At 42.4% G+C, this 22308-nt stretch overlaps 2 protein-coding genes across 5 annotated transcripts in view; one reads left to right on the forward strand and one right to left on the reverse strand.

Moving 5' to 3' along the window:
- Nucleotides 1-1307: 1307 nt before the first annotated feature.
- On the reverse strand, nucleotides 1308-6988 carry TMEM129 (transmembrane protein 129, E3 ubiquitin ligase). Its single transcript, XM_042460799.1, is given in 8 exon segments — nucleotides 1308-3759; nucleotides 4561-4721; nucleotides 5319-5494; nucleotides 5496-5542; nucleotides 5544-5829; nucleotides 6809-6899; nucleotides 6902-6946; nucleotides 6949-6988. Coding segments are annotated over 8 exon segments (1095 nt in total). The 3' UTR covers nucleotides 1308-3510.
- A 1471-nt stretch (nucleotides 6989-8459) lies between these two features.
- Nucleotides 8460-22308, forward strand: part of TACC3 (transforming acidic coiled-coil containing protein 3) — a 56687-nt gene continuing 42838 nt past the window's right edge. For 2 of the 4 annotated variants that reach the window (XM_042460470.1, XM_042460472.1), the window contains exons 1-6: nucleotides 8460-8595; nucleotides 13715-13877; nucleotides 15159-15295; nucleotides 16112-16900; nucleotides 17374-17455; nucleotides 18466-18631. In XM_042460470.1, coding sequence (XP_042316404.1) covers nucleotides 13716-13877; nucleotides 15159-15295; nucleotides 16112-16900; nucleotides 17374-17455; nucleotides 18466-18631 — 1336 coding nt within the window. In that variant the 5' untranslated portion in view covers nucleotides 8460-8595; nucleotide 13715. Of the gene's footprint in view, nucleotides 8596-8915; nucleotides 8953-13714; nucleotides 13878-15158; nucleotides 15296-16111; nucleotides 16901-17373; nucleotides 17456-18465; nucleotides 18632-22308 lie in introns of those variants that run through there. The other 2 variants (XM_042460473.1, XM_042460471.1) reach the window with 2 other exon arrangements.

The following is a 22308-nucleotide window of genomic DNA, read 5'->3' on the forward strand; positions in this document are numbered from 1 at the left end:
CTTTGCTCTCTGAAAAAGGGAGAGGTGTTTCTCCAGCTCACAAGCTGCTGACTACAGTCACGATGGTGGAAAATCTGGTGCCCAACGTTGACATCTTGCCTCACGCGCTGCACAACATCAAAAGTGTTTTAACAAACACTACATGTGAAATGAATCTAGGAGTCCAAGTAGACCACAAGTTGAACAGGAGTCAGCAGTGTGATGCGTCAGCTAAAAAGGCCAATGTGAGTTTAGGCTGCATCAATAGAAGTATAGTGTCTAGATCGAAGAAAGTAATAGTGCCACTCTATTCTGCTTTGGTCACGTCTCACCTGGAATACTGTGTCCAGTTCTGAGCATCACAATACAAAAAAGGCTGTTGACAAGCTAGAGTGTGTCCAGAAAGCGACTAGAATGGTGAATGGACTAGAAAACATGGCTTATGAAGGGAGACTTAGGGAGCTGGGTATGTTTAGCCTGGAGAAGAGACAGGTAAGAGGTGGTGATATGATATCCCTGTTTAAATATTTGAAAGGAAGTCATACTGAAGTTGGAGCTAGTTTTACTGCTGCTCCAGAGAATATGGATGGAAGCTACAGGAAAAGAGATCCCACCTAAACATTAGGGGGGACCTCCTGAGAGTAAGAGCAGTTTGATAGTGGAACACTCTCTCTCAGAGAGTGGTGGAGTCTTTGAACAGAGGGTGGATGGCCATCTGTCAGGGGTGCTTTGATTAGAGTTCCTGTTTGACAGGGAGTTGGACTGGATGGCCTAGTCTATGATTCTAAGAAAATGTAGTGTCTTACATCTGGGGCAGGAAATGCACCATTGGGGATTTCTCACTGAATTGAGAGCTTGAGTCATCAAGAAAAAAGATTTGTGAAAAAACAATGAATATCCATTACATCCCTACTTCCTAGCTAGCTCAGGAACTGCTGAGCAACAGGATGGGCCTAACACCAACATGATCCCTATTCTTTCCTGGCCAACTGCTCTGAAATACACACACTCAAACCCCAAAGACTGTAAAATAAGGCACTTAGGGGGAAAAGAATCGTGTACAATTCTATTTCCCCACATCCCCAGATATTACCAGGTAGGAATTCTGATTCAGATCAGAATCCTGATTAGCTGTTTTCCAATTCAGCAGCTATTCCATATTCAACACTACATCCGGGTAGCTACTTTTTAGACAAGTAAGACCAAATGGAACAGAAACTTAGGAGTAAAGTTTCATAAAGAAATACTCTGATCTTGCTTGAATCAACAAGTAGGGCATTGTGTAATATATGAATACAAGTATAGCATAATCCCAGGTGTCTAAAAAATTTCTGGACTTATAAATGTGTAATTTTATTCACATTAGTAGAGTGTAGATATACAAGCAATATAGGAAATACCAGCAATAAGATTTTGTATACAGTAACTGGATACAGACAAGAGTGAGCTTAATACACCAATGTTTTAAAAACCCAGTTAAAAAAATTAAGAAAACACCCATATCAAAAAGGATGAAAAGACAAAGCAAAGAAAATGGTGACTAGGGTCAAAACACACTGCAGAAATAATACAGTTTGAGACCATTATAACTGTCTTGGCTCGGTGCTAGCGAATCCTGGGAATTGTAGTTTATTGTGGCACCAGAAGTCTTACTGGGGTGGTTAAATGTCTCACAAAACTACAGTTCCTAGAATTCCTTATCACTGAGCCAGGGCAGTTAAAGTTGTGTCAAACTGGAATATTTCTGGTGTGTTTTGGGCCTACATTAACTGTGATTATAATCTTTAACTTTAATGCAATAACTTTGCCTGGTTTTAATCCAGAAAAGCTGACACAATGTCTTGTTCAAATCTTTTAAAGCCCCATTCTTCTTGGCACTCGTTTGAGGGCAAGTGCCAAAGAGCCACCACCACCGCCACCTAGGCATTCAAAAGGCCAGAACTGGCACCACAGAGGAGAAGAGAGGGGGTTGGTGCTTCATTTAGCTACTGCTGGGACAGAGGAAGCTCTTGCCTTTTCACCACTCTACACAAAAAAGGGGATGGTTCCTTTTTTGCTAAGTGTTAAGAGTATGGTACTTACACTATCCTGTGGATATGTCAACCTAGGCTTTAGGGTCCATTTTTTGACTAAAATTTCTAGACTTATACATACAGTAGGTTAGAAGACATGTTTAATGGTGTCTTAGGCTGCATCCACACTGCAGAAATAATTGAATTTGACACTACGGTACTTTGACTGGCAAGGCTCAGTGCTATGGAATCCTGGCAACTGTAGTTTGTCGTAGCATCAGAGCTCTCTGATAGAGAAGGTGAAATGTCTCGCAAAACTACAAATCCCAGAATCCCATAGCATTGAACCTTGGCAGGTAAACTGGTGTCAAACTAGATTATTTCTTCAGTGTAGATACAGCCTTAAATAATGCTGGAAAAACAGTAATCTAACAAAATACTTTGAATGGCGAATTAAAGTTCTGGGACATCATTTGCCTGGAAAAGATAAATGCCAGTGAATAATGTCTTGGAATTATGTCTCAGCTTGAGAGGCATTCAAGGTCAATTTGCACCTTGAATAATGAGCATAAAAACACTACAATGGCTAATAATATTTTCCGCCATTATAATACTGTTAAGAACAGACCTTAAGGTTATTGACTTGGAACCAGAATAAGTCTGCAGTAATATAAACACTTACCTGTAATTTCCACTGCATTCTATGGCACTTATTCTGAGTGGAATAACTTAAATTTGGCCTAAATAATTTGCAAGTCCCAACCAAAGGAGACCCACTGAATCAATGGAATTTAGAGATATGTTGAGTTCAGCTGTTCTGCAGTTGACTTAATGGGTCAACTCTTGTTTGGATCAGCTATTCCAGTTATGTGTTGCCTACTTAAATCAACAGGACAAGTTAACCATGATTTATGTCCCACTGATTTCTACTGGAACATGGCTCAACTAAATTAGTCTGGCTACAACCCAGTACGTTTAAAAACATACTTAAGCATAAGAAAACAATGTAAAAAGGCTGAATACAAGAAAACTATGTATAGACATATCAGATAATTGAATTCCCTACACAGTAATGGATCTGAATTGTGATTTTTTGTTTGTTTGTTTGTTTGTTTAATACAGGGAGATTTCTCAGTTAAGACCAAGAAGGGTAGAAATCCCACAATGATTGATTTACCAAATAATAGAGAATCCATTTTAGGACATTAACATTTAAAAACCTGTATGTATCATTCACCACTAACATATTTCTCTAGTAGAGGACTAATATGATTTCACTATTTCCTGTAATACCCAAGAACTGAAGAAGTACAAATGTTTCAAGGCTGGTGGAACCAACTCTCCTACTACCATACTTAGAAATGAGTTTAAACACAACAAAAAGAAACAGAAAGGGGGAAAAAAGACACATATGAAGAAAAAATAAAAAGTAATAAATAAGTAGGTACATACTTCCACCTTTGAGGTGCATTCAGATTTAAAATTTAGAATTCAGATTTAAGAATGCCTCAAAATTCATTTATCGTATGACACAGACATCTAAAATGCAGAATTTGGCTCGGCAGGTTGGACAAGGCACATGACTTGAAAGCCACGTCTCTGGATGCTGCTGGTCCTGCCGACTGGCAAACCATTTACCCATGCAAGTAAGGCACCACATAGGACGACAGTAGCACTGTTGGCACTCTCCTTCATTAGGTTCTTGACAATTTTTCAAAATCTTGACATTTGCGTTAGTCTGCATACATCCAATGCATGGGTCTAGCTCCTAGAGTCATCCAGGAAGAAATACACAACTAGATAACTATTAGTATTATTTATACGATGTCATCAGTACATATTACACTTTATAGAATAGCACAAACAACACATGAACACTGCCTACTACATACAGGTAAGAAGCAGACTGCCACCCACAGATTAAAAAGAGTCAACTATCATTTTTTTCTGACTGCTTTCAGCATAAACAATTATCACAATATCATCTATTCTACCTACAATGACCCACATAGTACAAATAATACAGTTCATGTTTCTACATACATACACACATGCACGCAGACACATACACAAACAAAACTAGTTCCCAAGAGAAATCAGGCTGCATCATATTGCTAGCAAGAAACAGCCCTTAATTTTCTCACAGAAATTCTCTTGAAATCAATAGGACTTTAGTGACAAATCAAGTGTCCCATTGATGTCAGTGTGGTTTATGTACTCCATACTTTCTTTGGATTATGGTATCTAAACTGGCAGTGACTGAGCAAATAAGAGATCTTTGGGCTGCAATGAATGGCTTCATAAAAATAACCCATTCTATAACTACTATGAAAAAGGCAAATTCTCAGTTTGGAATAATAAAAAAAGAAATTGAAAATAGTGCCACCAATAATATACTGCCCTTAAACAAATCTTTGATATAACCACAATTCAAGTACTTCATATACATTTCTTCACTATGCCTAAAAGGATATTGTAGAGGTAGGAAAAAAATGCCAGACATGTAAAAAAATATGCATGGTCTGAATAAAGTGGAGAGGTTCACCCTCTAATCTTGAATAAGACCTACCTGATTGCTTGGAACAGAGTATGTTTGGTTCATCTCTACCAGAGATGTAAAGGTTTCCAGAAACAAGTCACTGAGGCTCTGACGAATTACTACATTAGCAGCATTACGAATGGGAGCATGAAGCTTCTCTCGCAGCTCCCCATATTCTGCTGAATTCAGCCTAAAGAAGACAATGTCAGATGAACCATTTGTGAAGATTAAAAGGGTTTTCTAATTAATTGTGAGGTCTAAGGAAAAGATAGCATGGCCCTGGTCTACTATTTGATATGCAAGAAAGAAAAAACAGTAATGATAGGCTTTAAACTAAGTATCGAAATATACTGAGCACTAGAATTGGATGCAAATGATGCAAACGTTTACCTACAGCACTTTCATTTGTGTCTCCACAAAACTGATATATATGTTTTATTCTCAATGAGACTGAACAAAGAAAGACTGATTCACTTGATGCATTTGAGGAAGTAAGCCAAGGCTACAAAACCTTATGCTACAATTTTTCACATAGTTAGTGTCAAAGGTGCTACAAGATCCCTTTGCCTACTGATATTCCAGACTAACATGGCTATGTCTCTGAATCTTACTATCGTCTTTGTTATTCTTGCATTTGACCTTATTCACCAGTATGAAAAACATATTTGCATCAACCAGGTTATATCAGTTTCAGGTGATTTGCTATAAAATACAGAACTAACAATGAGATTCATCATGCATATAGTCGAAGCCTAACATTATGCACACTATAAATAATCAATAAACAGAAATTGATCTATTTACCGGATATCAAAAGTGTTTCACATTAGGATTAACACTGGCAACACGGATCGTGAGGAACTGTGCAGGCATATTTGAATCTGGCAAGAGATCATGCTGTCTGGAGTCCACCACTGTTAGATAGATGTCCCGCTGTTGGGCAATGTGTAAACAATTGTAGTCACTTTCAGATCCAAGTGTCTGTTACAATTACTTCTGCTCCTGGGGCTCTCGGTAGCAAACTTGTCAATCCTCCTGAATTCTGTGTTGATAGAAGAAGCCACTGCCCTCCAATCTGACTGTGGGAGGGCATAAAGGGAAATAGTCTTGACTAGGGGATGGTTACTCCCACCATTTTGTGACCAGTAATATGCTAAAACACCAGCAACTGTTGGGGCAAGAAAGCTAAGAGGAAGAAAAACTTTCCAACCTTCAGGAATCTGGTAAAAACTGCACAGTTGTTTCTCAGGTGCTGCAAAACACATGCCGATATAATAGCCTGAAAGGGCCGGAAAATGATTTTAGAAGAAAACATAACTCACAAATAATAAACATACGTATATGTTTATCTGATAAATACTATAATTTAAAGGCTTGCATAGATTACAATTGTAAAAATATATCAATAAATGGTAGCTCTGGTCCTTCTCCTACTGCATGCAATGCCAATGGTGTCATTACAGAGGTGGCAAAGTAGGCCCACTGTCTCCCAAAATTCAAATTTTGAATTTTAAAGAAATAATGACATTTTCAAGGATCTATATCCCGCTTTCTCTCACAATTGGACTCAAGGTGGTTTACAACCATTATAAAAAGGCAAATAATTTAAATTACATTGAACGTTTTTAAAGACATAGGCCCCAAACAGACAAGCCAAAATAAAGCTGCTTCGTGTCACTTTGGGGTATGCTGTTTAAATGATGCATGCGTCCTAAGAGTCCGGCAGCCATGCCAAAGCCATGCTCCCGTTTCTAAGGACTCTTGGATGCATGCATCATTTAAACAGCATACCTCCAAGTGACACGAAGCAGCTTTATTTTGGCCCAAAATACACGGAGAAACGATCCCAATTGAGACCGCTAGAGAATCCTGGGAAGTGTAGTTTTGTGTGTGCATTGGCCTTCTCTGGTCAGGGGCTCTAATACACTCCATTCCCAGGTCCCTCGCCCTGGCCAGGGCAGTTAAAGCGGTCTGAAACGGATTATTCCTGCAGTGTGTTTTGAACTTTTTAGGCTCACCCAGACTGGAGAATAACCGTTTTGGCAGCGCTTTGACTCTTTGTCTGGCTCAGGCTATGGGAGTTGTTTGCTGTGGGCCCAGAGCGGAGCACAAACTCCAACTCCCAGAATCCCATAGCCTTGAGCCAGATAGAGTTAAAGCGGTGCCACACCGGGTTATTTCTCCAGTCTGGATGCAGCCTTAGAAGCTCTTTCTCCTCTGAGGTAGCTGCGGAGGCAGGGCCGGGTCCGGGGTCTCCACGAGGGGAGGAGGCGTGGGCCAGAGGGTGCCTGTTCCCCGGCGAGGTGGTACTGGACGAAGGCGGGCGTCCTCGCTGCCCAGCACAGCCGCCCACAGGTTCTGCACCTTCAGCCGGCCGCGTGGAACTCGTTCGGGGGGAAGACGAAGCACCCCGCCGCACCACGTAGGCCAAAGTGAAGGTGGCCGCGGGGCTCTCCATCGCCTCCCCTCCGTCCCGCCCGCCCGCCAGAAGGGGACCGACCCAGGAAGGAGGAAGGAAGGAAGGACGGGGACAACTAGCCTCGCCCGACCCAAGGCCCCAACGCCCCGCCCTGCATCCTGGGAAGGCCAGCCCCGCTCAGCCACCCCGCCTGCCTCGGCCCTCAGTGGCCCCCAAACGGCCCTTGGAGGGGTTTTGACTTCAACTCCCAGAACCTCAGCCATGTTGGCCAATATCTGGGATTCTGGGAGCTAAGTCACAAACCCTTATAAAATAATAAGATAATATAATAATGATAATATTTATTACTTATACCTCACTCTTCAGCCAAAGGCTATCAGAGCGGCTTACCAACTGTTATTGGACATTCCCTGCCCTCAGGCAGAGTTTGGGGGCCACTGCCCCAAAGCAACGCCCAGCGCTCTCCCTCCCCCGACCCTCACACTCCCTCAGCACGGCCTCAGGGAAGTCAATCCCCTCTGCACACAGCCTCCCCTCAGGAAACCTATTATATTATTATTATTATATATTATATTTATTATTATTCAGTTTATTTCTCCAACTGCATCTGAGGAAGCAACTGAGCCTGGGAATCGCATGCTGCCAACTTCTTTTCAGTCAGCCTCAAAAGTCACAAGATCTCTCTAACCATTATCATCTCCTCCTCTCATCTCCAACTGCATCTGAGGAAGCAGACTGAAGTCTCGAAAGCTCCTGCTGCCAATTTCTTTCAGTCAGTCTCAAGGGGCTACAAGACTCTCTTTACATTATATTATTATTATTATCATAATCATCATAACTGATCTAACTTTATTATATTATTATTATTATTATTAGTATATTAATAAATGATCATGGACATTTCCTCCATTTTCTTGAAGGCCCTGCATTGTGCAGCGCCTTGTCCTCCTTGGGGTTGTGAGGACATCTGGTCGCCTTGTTTGCCTACAGAGTACGGTCCAAGAACACTGCAGAATAGTCTAGTTTGAGACACTTTTATGTTTGAGACAGTTTTGTTGCCCAGCTCTCTTCGACAGAGAAGCTAAGTGTCTCACAAACTACACTTCCCAGAGTTCCCTACCGCTGACTCAGGGCAGTTAAAATCAAACTGGATTATTCCTGGAGTGTGGTTTGGACTAATATATCTTACTGCTTTCCGCTCTTAAACGGGGCTAGGTCGCTTTAATGCTGTGCCTGCCTCCTGTTGCATTCTGAGACTTGTAGTTTAGGAGGGCAGTTAGACATTGAGCCGAAAAGCGCTTAAGCCTCCTGAACTACAAGCCCCAAAATGCAACGGAGTGTACAGTAGTACAGCTGCGTCTCTGAAGCCGACGAAGGGCGGGTCAGCGCCACTTCTAAGCCAGTCCAAGGATGCGCATGCGCCCTGATCTTTGAGGGTGTGTGCGCGCACACGCGCGCTTTTCTCCTCAGTGGAGCCCATCTCGCTGAGTCATGTGATCTCTGGGTAACTCACTATTCGGCTTCCTATTGGTCGAGACGGGTTACGGTTAGAATTTGAAACGGGGGAGACGTTGAAGCCAAGGCGAGCTTGTGGCAAGTAGTAAAAACAGAAGAAGCGCCGGAGAAGCTTCACCGTCGCGAAGCAGGTAACCGACCGACCGAGGGAAGGCGTCGCTGCCTGCCACCCTTCAGGCCCCAGAGGGCCCTGAGGCTGGAGGAAAAGAACCGTGGGAGAACGTCTCCTCAACCGCCCTTGGGGAGCCTTGGGCAGGCTCTCTGAGAGCTGCTTCTAGGAAGGGGAAGGCTGCCCCGAGAAGCCCCGTTGTCTGTGGCCTCAGCGGGGATATGAAAAACCATCCCTCGAGGCGGACAGAGTGTGACTCGCCCAAGGTCGGGTTCCATGGTCCAGACAGGATTCCAACCCTGCTCAGATTCAACAGGACCTGAATAGACTAGAGGCGGCCAAAGCTAACAAAATGAAATTCAACACAGAGAAATGTAAGGTATTGGCACTTAGGGCGGAAAAAATGAATGCACAGATATAGGATATGGGGGACACTGCTGAAAGAGACTACGTGTGAAAGGATCTAGGAGTCCAGTAGCCACAAGTTGAACATGAGTCAACAGTGTGATGCAGCAGCTAAAAAGGCCATGTGATTTTAGGTTGCATCAATAGAAGTATAGTGTCTAGATCAAGGGAAGTATATAGTCCACTCTATTCTGTTCTGGTCAGGCCTCACCTGGAATATTGTGTCCAGTTTGGGCACCACAATCAAAAAGGATGTGGAGAAACTGGATGTGTGTCCAAAGGAGGGCGACTAAAATGTTGAGGGTCTGGAAACATGCCCTATGAGGAAGTTAGGGATGTGGAGATGTTTAGCCTGGAGCAAAGAGGTTAAGAGAAAATAATCCAGTTGTGATTGCTTTAACTGCCCTGACTCAGTGCTAAGTGATCCTGGACTGTAGTTATTATGGCACCAGAGCTCTCTGACAGAGAAGGCTAATGTATCACAGAGCTACAATTCTCAGAGTTCCCTAGCATTGCACCAGGCATTAAGTGCTCAAGCTGGATTATTGTGCAGTGTGTTTTGGGGTCTCCAGCCTCTGGGCTATATACCTTGATAGTATGTATGCCTTCTTGATAGAAGCTTGTCACAAGTGTGTATGAGTATTCTTCTAGAACATGGCCACATAGCCCACAAACCCACAAAAAACTATAGTAGTGATAAAAGTTCACTCTTCATTGGCTGGTGGACAAGCCCACTCTCCCATGTCATTCTAGATGCACGGATAAGCTGACAGGGCATACCCCATGATTCCTGCTCTTACTGTGCACCCCACCCCCCCTCATTAGAAACCTGAGTGGCACCAAATTCTTCCTTCCTGTCTGGTACAACTCTTTGATGGAGGGTCATGAGTAAAAACTCTTAGCAGATGATATACAACCGATTTATAGTGTCTAGCTGGCTCACTCATAGATTCCCATGTGTATACTGCAGAATCTTCAGGCCAACATTTCCCCTTGTGTTTGTGTTGGAAGGTGGGTAAGATACTGATTTGTTAGGGCTGCTAATGTGTCTTCAAGTCAGCTTGGGTTTGGAGAATTCCAGACATATGATTTTGGATCCAAACACACTTCAGAAATAATCCAGTTTGTAGTCACTTTAACTGTCTCTGGCTCAGTGCTAGGGAATTCTGGGAGCTGTAGTTTTTATGAGACGTTTAGCCTTCTCCTCAGAGTTCTGGTGTGCCTCAGTAAACTACAGTTCCCAGGATTCCCTAGCACTGAGCCAGGGCAGTGAAGTAGTTTCACTGGATTATTTCTGCAGTGTGTTTTGGATCTTGGTCTTTAAATCAGATGCCAGACTCAACTGGTTTGTAGGAGGCCTGACTCTCAGACCAAGCCAGCAGGCCAGATGATGTTCTAGGGACAGGATCTTGCCCAGGCCTGGCGTTCCCTTGATCTGTCATGTAGTCATTCTTACTCAGGGACACCAATTGCCTCCCCACACTTTTCTCTGCATGGAAAATGTCCTTGTTATTTAAGACTGGACAGAATCATAGAGTGGAAGGTACCATAAAGGCCATCTGTTCCAAGCCCTTGACATGAAGGAATGCACAAGTGCTGTTGTTGTTGAATTTATAGCCTGCTTTTCTCAAATCTGCTCCATCTTCTACATCACATCCTGACAAATATTTAAGCATGACTATCTTATCACCTCTTTTCTCCAAGCTAAATATACCTAGCTCACTAAGCTGTTACTTATAAGGCTTGATTTCCAGAGCTTGTACCATCTTGACTTGAGTGACCTCTTCTGAACATATTGCAGCTTGTCAATATCCTGTGGTGCTCAAAACTGTACATAGCATTACGGGTGAGGTCTGTTCAAACAGGAGTGCAAACATACTTCAGCTAACAAAGCTTCTGACAAACTCCCTTTTACTTTGGCCTGGTCCAGATGGGTCCTTTAGGTCGTCCTGGCGACGTGCTAAGGTTGCCTCGGGGCGCAAAACGCCCCGCAACCCTAGCGTGTCAGCAGGACATCATCGCTGCGTGGCACAATATACACATCGCTCACAGCTGTGACGTCACTGTTGCATGCCGTCCAGATGGATCTGCGCAGCAGCAACATGCTCACTCAGCCACCAGCAGTTTGCGGCGGTGCTAAAAAGAGCCACTTTTCAGCACTCCTTTGTTTTCTGCATAGCCGCGCCTCACAATTTGGTTGCTGCGGTGCGGCTACGTGGAAAAGAGAGGCGACTTTCGGCCACCTCTTTCTGGCGGTCTGTGCCCTGCCATAGTCTTTTTTAAATACCCATCCAGCCCCTATTTGCTCCTTGTCCTCTCTTTAGTTGCAAGTTCTTTAGCATCAGGAGGATGCGATGGAGAGATGGAGAAGCAGATTTTAGTACTGGGTTGCAGCAATGTGTCTGCAGTAAACAATAGTTTGAGTTGGAAAAGGGATTTGTTTTACTGTGGCTGAATGCCTTAGTGAGCATGCATGAACAGCAAAACAGAAAAAGGGAAAGGGGATAAACCTGCTTCACCATCTCCCACACAGTATGTTAAAAAGCATAGGTCTCTGCTGGCCACCAAAGTGAAAATGATAAGAAAAGTGGGAGCTGGTATTATCATAATCTCTGGACACATTTTGGAAGCAGCTTTCAAGTAGTCTTTAGAAGGTTCAGCTTTTTTTGTTTGTTTAGATATGCAATGGTTGCCTGAATTGGGGGTGAAACAGACCATCCTGAAGGTAGATTGGGGCTGCGGCAACTGCATGCCACGGCCCCAATCTGCCTTGAAGCCACCTAAAAAAGAAGCGGCAAAAAGCCAGATTTTCCCAGCCACAGCAGCCAAAAGCCGGATTTAAGGTGCTCTGGTGGCATGTAAACGTCATGTTATCAGAGCACACAGAAGCCGTCTCACATGTTGGAGGCTGCCTGGCTTGAAGTCAACTTTGAGGCATTTGGGGAGCATGTGGTTTTATTTCACATGTGCATGTTATTAGTTCTGCATAAAAAGTTTGTGGAAATACATGTTGAATCACGGGAGTTTATCAGACAAGGGGAATTGGAAGTATAATCCGATGGCAATCTGAATGCAATCATGGGGTTTAACGTTATTGCGTGATAACCCACGACACACAAATTCGGACAATGGGAAGTCAGTCCGAATGCAATCATGGGGTTTAATGTTATTGCGTGATAGACTGGCACCTGCAAATTCAGGCAATGACATGCTATTTTGGGGCAATGGGGAGCCAGTTCGAATGCAATGCGTATTCATGTAATTGCGCGAAACTAGCGACTTTAAGTGAATGCATTCTGGCCCCACTTTATTTTCATTCAAATTTAAGAGAAATTCCTCCTGTTGGATAAACTCCACTGTCATTTGATGTTGGGGTTGAATCCCATTGTAGGAGAAAGGCAGGATGTAAATTCTTTAAATCAATAGATAAAATAAAGGAAAACGGAGTAAAAAACAAATGTGATGTACTAGCTGTATATTGCAGCCCTCCTCCCATATTTCAGATAAACCATTTTGTTATATCTCTCCACATTTTCCTCTCACAGCCACTGATGTTCTAAGCTATTTAGAGGTAGGGCAGAGAAAGTGTAGTCCACAGGCTGCACCTAGTCCTTAACCCTTCTTTGTGAATCCCGGTTCTCTTTTTCAGACCCCCAAATTTTACAATGTTGCCGGACCATGCTGCCTGGACCAATGTTCTGCTTCAAACCCTCAAAACCTACTTTAAATGGGGAAAATTAAATTAAGTGTAGCAAAAAAGTCAGACAAAAAAGGTCACTTCCAGGCCCATCACAGGGGCAAAAATTAGCCAAAGTCACAGTTGCCCACTCTGGCTTAGAGGCATATCACTGATTATATAGAGTTTGCTTTGAAAAGCTATTGTTGTTACAGTGAGCCTTTGGTATCTGCTGGGATTTGGTTCCAGGACCCCACCGCGGATACCAAAATCTGTGGTTGCTCAAGTCCTCAAATACTCAACCTGTATTATTCATGGGGGCAGGGGGAGACCAAATTTGCTCAACCTAAGCTGTCATTGTGGCACAGGTTTCCTGACTTCTCTCCCTATTACTTTCCTAAGGAATCAGCCTTTATTCCTCGATCCTCCTCCCTAGATGACAAGCAGGCTTGAGAATTGAAAGACTCAGCTGATACCAGTTTTGAGAGGTTTTCTTGCCTGCCAAGGGAGCAGGACTGGGGAAAGATCTGTTCTCAGCTGGCATTTCCAGAATAGAACTGGCTGGGAAGTTGCACTTGTTATCTGTGATTCCAAGAACAGCTCAAGTCCCATACTGGGACTCGGGCAGCTCCTGAAAGAATGAATATTTGCAATCTAAGAGAGAGAAAAAGAGAGCCTCCTCCCTGCATAAATGTCTGGAGCTTTGGAGGGGGGACTTTTGAAAGGAGCTGGTGTTCCAGGAGCTCCTCTGTACAACAACTTTGTGCCCTAGAAAAATGTAAAATGTCAGCTTTTTTAAAGGAAAGGATTCTAGATAAAACATACAATTTAAATGTCAACTTCACATTTTAGAAGTCTCTCCAGTTGCAGTAAAAGCAGGAGTGGGTAATATGTGAGCTTCAGAGTGGGCTATAGCTTCTATTATCCTCACCCATGGTGACTGGGGCTGATGAGTCAAAAATGCTTAAAGGGGCATGGGCTTCTTACACACACACACACACACCACCACCACCACACTGTCCCAGACAGGTTTGTTTTATACCTTTTTTCCCATTTGTAGAATGAGTCTGCAAACCTTGAAGGAAGAAAATATTAGTGATGCCACAGCTTTGGAAAGCTGTGCCATGCTCTTCACATCACCAGAGATCACAGGCAGACCTTCCATTCTTCGCCCATCACAGAAAGAAAATGTGCCGCCAAAGGGAATAGTGAAGCCTATGAAGGTATGTTAACATTCAGTATCACTTTTTTCTGGTACAGTGAATTTCCACAGCAATGGCTCTTCTAGACCAACAGGTTTCAGTATCTGCAAATATTTAACAATATTTCAACAGCTACATTGATGCTGTTAGCTGAGCCCTGGAAAGTTTTACTACTGTAGCAGCATCTGTTGTGTCTGTGTCCTGAAAATGGCTATTAAAAGCATGCACCTGTGCAAAGCTATCAGTTGGGACCATGAAGCCCAATCATTTGATTTTTTTTAACAATACTCTGATTATTGTTATAAACTGAACAAGTAGCTGGTTGTACTTATCTTGTTATGTGACTTGTCATTCACTGTCCCCTCTCACTATTTTTTACTTACCTTATATACTCAATTATTAAGTCAAACACATGTATACGCTGAGGGAAGGTTGTGGGGCCGAAATTGTGGATGTTGTTTTAACTCATGGATAAGTCAAGAATAAAATTTGCCTGTAGCAAAAGATCTGAAGGACGAAGCAAAGCCAATGAATTTACAGAATTCCAGGAGGCATAACTGTGCTCTCATATTAAAGGCTGGATGGATGAGAGATGTGCAGTGGCAGTGCTTCCAGGACAGATTACACACTTGCTTACATTGACTCATGATAAGTTAATTAAGGGATTTCAATATTTTGACTAAAATTTCTAGATTTCTGCATGAGTATACAGTCGCCCATCCTAACTTGCAGATTTGAGATCTACCCTTGAATATCCGCGACCTCTGCTATCTTCAATGGTGTGTGTGCCTGGGCCACATTCACAGAGAGTACTCCATTCAAGCTTATGGGGCTTAGATATGCACAAGCCTCCGTTTTTGCGGGGGGGAGGGGGTCTGGAACGGATCCCCTGCGAAAACGGAAGGCCAGCTGTATACAGTACTATCAATGCTAAGTTCTCTTGATAGTGACATTCCTTTGCTTTGGCTAGGATATGAGAGGAGGCTCTCATTATTATTACTTATTTACGTTATTTATACCCTGCCCTTCAGCCCTAATGGCTCTCAGAGCGGCTTACAATTATTATTTTTAATAAGATGGTTCCCTGCCCTCAGGCTTACAATCATCAATTTGTGTTTTATTCCTGCTTTTGTATCCTTCATGGATTATTAACAGATACTGATATTTGTTTTTCGTAAACTGTTTCAGGTGTCTACTCTTTAAGATGTAGGAAGGCAGGGCATAAGTGCCCAAATAAATACCTACTTGTGTACTGGGTATATGTCTTTATTCTGCAGTTCTGTGAGAATTTTTTCTATTAAGGTGACTTTTCAGACTCCTGTGCGGGATCCTCAGACTCGCAAAATCCTGAGTCCAGATATAAGGAAGAAAATTACACCTTTAGTAGATGACTGCTTAGAGATTCCAGAGGATCTTGTCTTTCCTGCAGCCAGTGTAGTGTGAGTAAAACAGTCTCTAATTTTATGCAGTTAAACCCAAAATATACTGTATTGTAAGATTTTGTAATATATTGTAATTTTTTTGTGCCTTGATTTTTTTTATACTGTTTGGATCTATTTTATGTTGTGACGGCTTTTAGCTTTTAATAAACTTTCTATGTATGTAAGATAGTCAGTGATTTTGCAGATGCCTCGCCTCCGGCACGCAAACTAAAAAAGGTTCGCCATCACTGATATATAGTCTTCACATGGAAGCAAGTTTAATGGAACTCATGTGATCAATCTCTTGTCTGGGGAGTCTTTTCACCACCTGGATTGTGCCCTGAGCTGGCAATCGCCACTTGATGCTGACCCCTGTTGCGGAGTATGCCCAGAGGCAGCTGCTCACCATGACACCTAACCTCAAAAGCCCAGCCCTGATTAGTACTTGAATGGGAGACCACCAACCAGTACCAAAATGCTGTAGGCTATATTTCAGAGGAAGGAACTGGCAAAACCACCTTCCAATACTCCTTGCCAAAGAAAACCTTGTGAAATTCATGGGATCACCATAGATTGGCGGGCACAACCACACAAGTCCTACTGTACCTAGGGCTAAAGTCTAGACATGCTGAGAGAATATAGCAAGCTCTTAAGGGAACTTTTCGAGGATTTAGCAACATAGTATTTGAAATCAACATTGAATGTTCTGAGTGGGTTAATAAACAGTGGCCCACTCTGGGAAACTAGTTTGAGAGACAGGTATGTACCTTTTTATTTCAATTATTCTTTGGAAGGTTGAATTAACTAATTAGTGATGGCTCTGCCTTTCCACAGGACTCAACCAATAGTGAAAGCAGACACAGATTCAGCAAAAGAGGAGACAGAGACTGAAGAGAAGGTCAGCTTTGATCTTTCAAATGATGTCATGCCAGAAAAAAATAAAAGATCACACATTGCTGACATGTCTGCAATAAATGATGCTGATCCATTCAAGAGCACTGGTGGCCTTCTGAATTCCCCTAAAAGTCAAACAATCTCTCCTTTGCAAGTTTGCCAAAGAAAAGAAACACGGGATAGAAATTCTCTTTTGCTTGATGCAATTTACCTGCAAACTGCAACTGAAAATAATCTGTCTCAGGAAACAAGCTGTGAGCCAGCATGTTCTTTCCATTTGGTCTCATCACTAGATGTTGATTCCTCAAAGCAAAATCTGTGCTCCAATCAGGCTATAAAACAAGTTTCTAACAGCATTTGCAAAACTGATCCATCATCAGTAAACCAAGTACAAAATCATCCCTCACAACTTGTGCCAGAATCCTGTAGCTTTGGATATCCCTGCAATTGGGAAATAGAAGAAAAGGACAAAGGGCGAACCAGTATTGGAATAGAAGAGACTCCTGCCCCAAAAGGATCTTGTAACTTCGATTATGATAAGTTAGATCCTGATTTCAACCCATTTGGAGGTGGTTCCAAATTACAGAATTCTCCTAACTGTCCTGTGCCCAGCATTGAGAAGAATGATATCCAAGAGGACAGTGTACTGCTCAAAATACATTTCCCAAAAACAGACCAATATAATTGCTCTGATGAATCCAAAGCTATAGAAACAACACCTGACAAACAGTAAGTATTTTGCAAGTGCAACTAGAGCAGTCTTGGGCTTCAGATCTATAGTAAAATTCATGAAAGAATAACCTCTTCCTGTGCTGATCTAAGTTGTGGGATGAATAAGAATTGACTAGATTAGGCAGAAAAAAATTATGTGTATTATGACTCCACAAATAAATCATTTGAAGTTGTTCAGTATTCTCTTCCAGGGTGTATTAAAATGTTGATTTCCTATTAACTGCTTAATTTATTAGTTTTATTTACTTTTTTAATGGAAAGAAGTTTTTTAAATATAGTAGCTAATATCTGTATAGTACTTATTATAAACAGAATTCAAAAATGCAAGTTCATGTTCAGAAACCTGCAGTCTAAATATCTGTGTGTAAAGGACAAAAGGAAACAAGGATATGCAAAACAATATATAAACTACATTGAACCAAATGTTCTTAGAATAAGCAGATATAACATCTGCCTTCTTATTCCTATAGGAAAGAGTTTGATGAGCAGATTGTTACCGAAGAGCAGGTTGTACCTGAAGTAGGAACTCAGACTGAACCTTCAAGTGAATTGGTATTGTATGGTTTTTTGTACATACCAGTATTTATTCCAACATTTAGGGTTCAGCATGCTTTTCCTGGGGAGGGGGGATAATCTATGAAAATTTGCATTTGGGCTCAATGTTAATTTTATCATTTATATATATTTGACAAGCTTTCAATATATTTGTTATTTTTCATCACTCATTCTAATAGTCTTGGCAAGGGGGAAACAGCTGTGCAGGGCAGAATAGCCCATCCAGTCTGCCTTCAAAATGTCCAGAGATGATATTTCTCAGACACTTTCAAGGCATGTCTTAAGAACATTGGAAATGTAGTTCACATGAAGGTACTTTTTACCACATGTGATGGTCTTGTGATAAAGGAAAAACCTACTGGAGACAAATACAAAAAATGATGCAACCTATAAATGTAGAATTGAATTAAGGCCAGAGTTTGTTTTTGATTATTGTATCAAAGGAGAAATTTAAATGTATAAACTATGGAGTGATGCATTATATGATAATAGTACTGAGATTGTTGTATGCCCAAAGCTGGAGAACTGACTGTCTTCTTACAGAAAAACAATGGATTGTTAAAGCTTTTAAGCTGACAGAGATGGACAAATTAGCAAAGTTGATTAAAGAAAATTTGTGATTGAAAAGAATAATGAGATAATACTGCTATCAAAGTTCACACGTTTTCAGTCTTTTTAAGGCAGTGGTATAGTTGGCCCTTCCCTTATGCGGCGGATCCGTTCCAGACCACACCGTGTAAGGGAAATACAATGGGGCTCGTTCTCACGGCATGCTCCTGACGTGCTGGGGGCACATGGCCCATTATTTCTTCTGGCATGCAGGAGAAGCCTTTCCAGCGCAGCTTCCAGTGTATGCTGGAAGCTGCGTATAGTGCACCCGCGTACTGTATAATGGAGGCTATTACAACAATACAAAACTGCTCATAAGCATGAAGGGGAACAAGTTAAGCCACATGTCCAACTGATATTTATCTCCTTACTTTCCCCAAACTTTTTTTGCTTCTTAGGTGGATGAAAATACTGCGTCAGCTGAGGCTTTATGTCAAGGTAATTCTTCCTTACATGAGGCTGTAGATGATACAGCATTCAAACCTCCATGTCAGACAGAAAAAGTAATAAATAAAAGCAGCCATATGGAGATAGAAAATGAGGAATTCAGATCACCCATGGATGGTAAGTCTATTTGATCTAAACATCTACAGTGGGCCTTCCGTATTGGCAGGATAGCTGTCCACAGTTTTGAGTGCCCACAGCTAGCCTCGCCCTATATAAGTCAGCGGTGGCATGTGCACACAGCCACGCTGACGTAACCTTATCACCATCCATAGACTTACATAGTCTTGAGATCCTGTGATGTTTCATCAAACAAACCAATGCCAATACAGAGGGCTGGCTGTGTTAGGCTATTCTAATGTGATGATTTTCATACTGTTATAAGCCATACCTGTGAGCTTATGTTTTGATTTGATATCCCTCAAACAGAAAGCATGATGCCATAATAACAGAGCAGAAGGAAACTGTCATTGAAAATCTCTAAGACTGATATATTAAAAGTGTCTGTCTAGTGCTTCACTAATAAAGATGGAGACTGGTTTCTAGATTTTTATGCAAGATTTTTATCTGTAGTTTTTTGTGGATTTTTCCAGCTATGAGGCTGTATTCTAGAAGAGTTTATTCCTGATGTTTCGCCAGCAGCTGTGGCTGGCATCTTCAGAGAATGCTGGCGTGGAAGAGAGAGGGGTATACAGTGGACCCTTGTTATACGCTGGGGTTTGGTTCCAAGATCCCCCGTGGATAACAAAATCCGTGGGTGCTCAAGTCCCATTCAATATAATGACATAGCAAAATGGTGTCCCTTATAAAAAATGGAAAATTAAGGTTGATATTTGAAATTTATACTTTTTTTTTTAACATTTTCAAACCGTGTATGCTTGAATCCGTGTATAAAAAATCTGTGTATAAGAAGGGCCAACTGTATATACTTGTGGTTGAGAGGAAGCCATTTACATGTTACATGTGTATTGTTTTGTTGTTGAATGGCAAGACCCCAGGGTGTCTATTTAATTAATGACCCATTGTCTGCTGGGAAACCCCCCTCACCCTGGGTGGTTTCCATTTGTATTTGCTGAGTCTTGATTTGTGTTTTTCAGGACTGGTAGCGAAACTTTGTTTACGTTAAGGGTTTATTCTTTCCTGTTGAAGTTGTCCAGATGATTGTGGATTTCAAAGGCTTCCCTGTACATTCTGACCTGATAGTTGTTGGCATGGTCACCAGGTCAGAATGCATAGAGAAGCCATTAAAATCCATAAACACCTGGACAAAAACCCGCAAAAAACTATGGATGCCAGCTAAAGCACTTTCCATGAGGCCTACTCTAGCTTCAGGATCTACATTAGGGTGAAGAAACTTGTCAATGAGCCAAGTTCAGGCCTCTGGCCTCTCACAAGGCAATATCCTCCTCATTGCTCTGTTCCATGTTACTGATACTGTTTGCTCTGTCTCACAATGGCAAAGCTGATGGAACTTTACACATGTTGAGGATGAAGAATGCCTGTATACAAATTTGTTTTAGATTGTTGCTTTCTGAGCACAATTGTATCTGTACCTCTGCCCATGTTTGGACCTGGCACACTTATTGCTGCAGTGTGAACAACGATAGATTTTAACAAAGGTAATAACAGACTTCTTATTTATTACATGCAGCATAGAGGTTTAGCTATCAATGATGTTTTCCAGCAATAGAAGGCGGGACCATCCTGTGAACGGGTTGGCTTTCCTTCTTTCACTCTGTCAGGCAGGAAATGCTAAAATACTTGCATGTAGCCACCACTAGAGGGACCCAACCCCCCTTTGGAAGCCTCCGTTTCGTTACCTGCCTTTGCTCTGCTCAGACGTCTTTTTCCAAGCTCGCTCCTGCCTTTTTAAAAAAGAACTTTTATCCTTTACCTCTCTTTTTCTATCGTTCCTTTGCCTCTACTTCTTTCTCGCTCTAATTCTTGAGCTGCTGCGAGACTGCCATGACTGGGACAGGGAATGGAGAGGACAGCCTGGGCATGGTTGTTCCATGCAAATGCTCCATTCGTTCCTCCAGCCTAGAGGACAAAGAGACCAGCCACCCCAGGGACAAAAGGGCCAGGTCGGAGGAAGGAAGAACCCTCGTCTCCACACCAACTAGAGCCCCACAATGTGCTTCTCTCCCGGGATCGGGACCAAGCTGCTGCTCATCTTCAAGAGGACCCATGCATGAGTAACATCCCTGCATAGCCGGGCCCTTCCCTACAACTCCTTCCTCCAGACCTTGCCACCCTCATCGCCTCCCTGATATCTGTTAGGAGACAGATATGGTTTAAAAACTGGTTAGTAGACACCAAATCAAAACAAAATCTAACCATGGCTCCCTTTAGCAGGCAAAAGCTATTTGGTGATGCCCTTGACCCATTCCTCATTGAAACTAAGAACAAGAAAAACGCCCTCCCCACTCTACCAAAGAGAGACGATAAGCAGTCATTTCGGCAAGGCCAGAACTCTTTTCACCCATGCAAGAACAATTCGTCCTCCTTTCAATCCCGAGACCCCAGTTCCAACAAGTCTCAGTGGTTCGACCGCAAGCCATATGGATGCCAACAGTTCAACAACCAAGAATTTGGAAAACCCAATAACACCAACAACCAAGTCCATGGATCCTCATCCTCCAAACACAATCCCAACTCCCCAAGACCATGACTGGCCGACACACAAAGTGGGTGGCCGGCTTCTCCATTTCCCACACATATGAGAGGCCTCCACCTCGGACAAGTGGGTCCTCTCAACTATACAACAGGGCTATTTAATAGACTTTCACCGGCTGTCACACGATCACTTCATCCCTTCACCCAGTTCGCTTCGTCCCAAAAAACACCAGTTGGTGCTACAGGCAATACAATACTTATTAGAGATGGGGCAATAGAACCTGTGCCCTCCTCAGATACCCTCAAGGGTTGATTCAGGGCTTTTCATAGTCCCCAAAAAGGACGGATCATGGAGAGTGGTCCTGGACCTCAAATGGGTAAACAAGCTTGTCAACAAGCGTCGATTCTGCATGGAGACCCTCAGGTCCATCCTAGAGACACTAAGGCCTTATGACTATCTGGTCTCTCTAGATCTTACAGAGGCCTATTTACACATTTCGATCCACCCATCACATCGTCGATTTCTACATTTTTGCTATCATCACGCCCACTTCCAATACAAGGCACTCCTATTTGGCTTCTCATCAGTGTTGCCAACAAGCCTCGAAGATAATTCCCGGAAATGTCTGTCCAAAACCCGCTGAATCCCCCCAGATCACACGGAATATTCAGCCACAATTCCCGGAAAATTCCCATAATGTTAAAATGGCAGATGTTTTGCAAATAAACGTAAACATAATTGAATAAAAATAATTGTAACTTATTTAAACCCTCAAAATCACCATTGAACCAAACAAAGAATGTTTCAGTCCTTTTAAGATCTTTATTTTGACATGGAGGGGGTTCAGAAAGCTTTGTGCCAAATAGAAATGTGTTTGGCTGCAACCGCACTGCAGAAATAAATCCAGTTTGACACCCTTTTAATTGTCATGGCTCAGTGCTAGGGAATCCTGGGAATCCTAGTTTTCGGAGACATTTAACCTTCTCTCTCAACAAACTCTGGTGTGACAACAAACTACAATTCCCAGGATTTTATAGCACTGTGCCATGGCAGTAAAAACGGTATGAAACTGGATTGTCTCTAGAGTGAAGATGCAGCCTGAGTTAGGTCCAAGACACACTGCAGAAATAAACCAGTTCAAGACCACTTTAGGTGCCCTGGCTCAGTGCTATGGAATCCT

The sequence above is a fragment of the Sceloporus undulatus genome, chromosome 3, assembly GCF_019175285.1.
Source record: "Sceloporus undulatus isolate JIND9_A2432 ecotype Alabama chromosome 3, SceUnd_v1.1, whole genome shotgun sequence".
Classification (NCBI taxonomy): Eukaryota; Metazoa; Chordata; class Lepidosauria; order Squamata; family Phrynosomatidae; genus Sceloporus; species Sceloporus undulatus.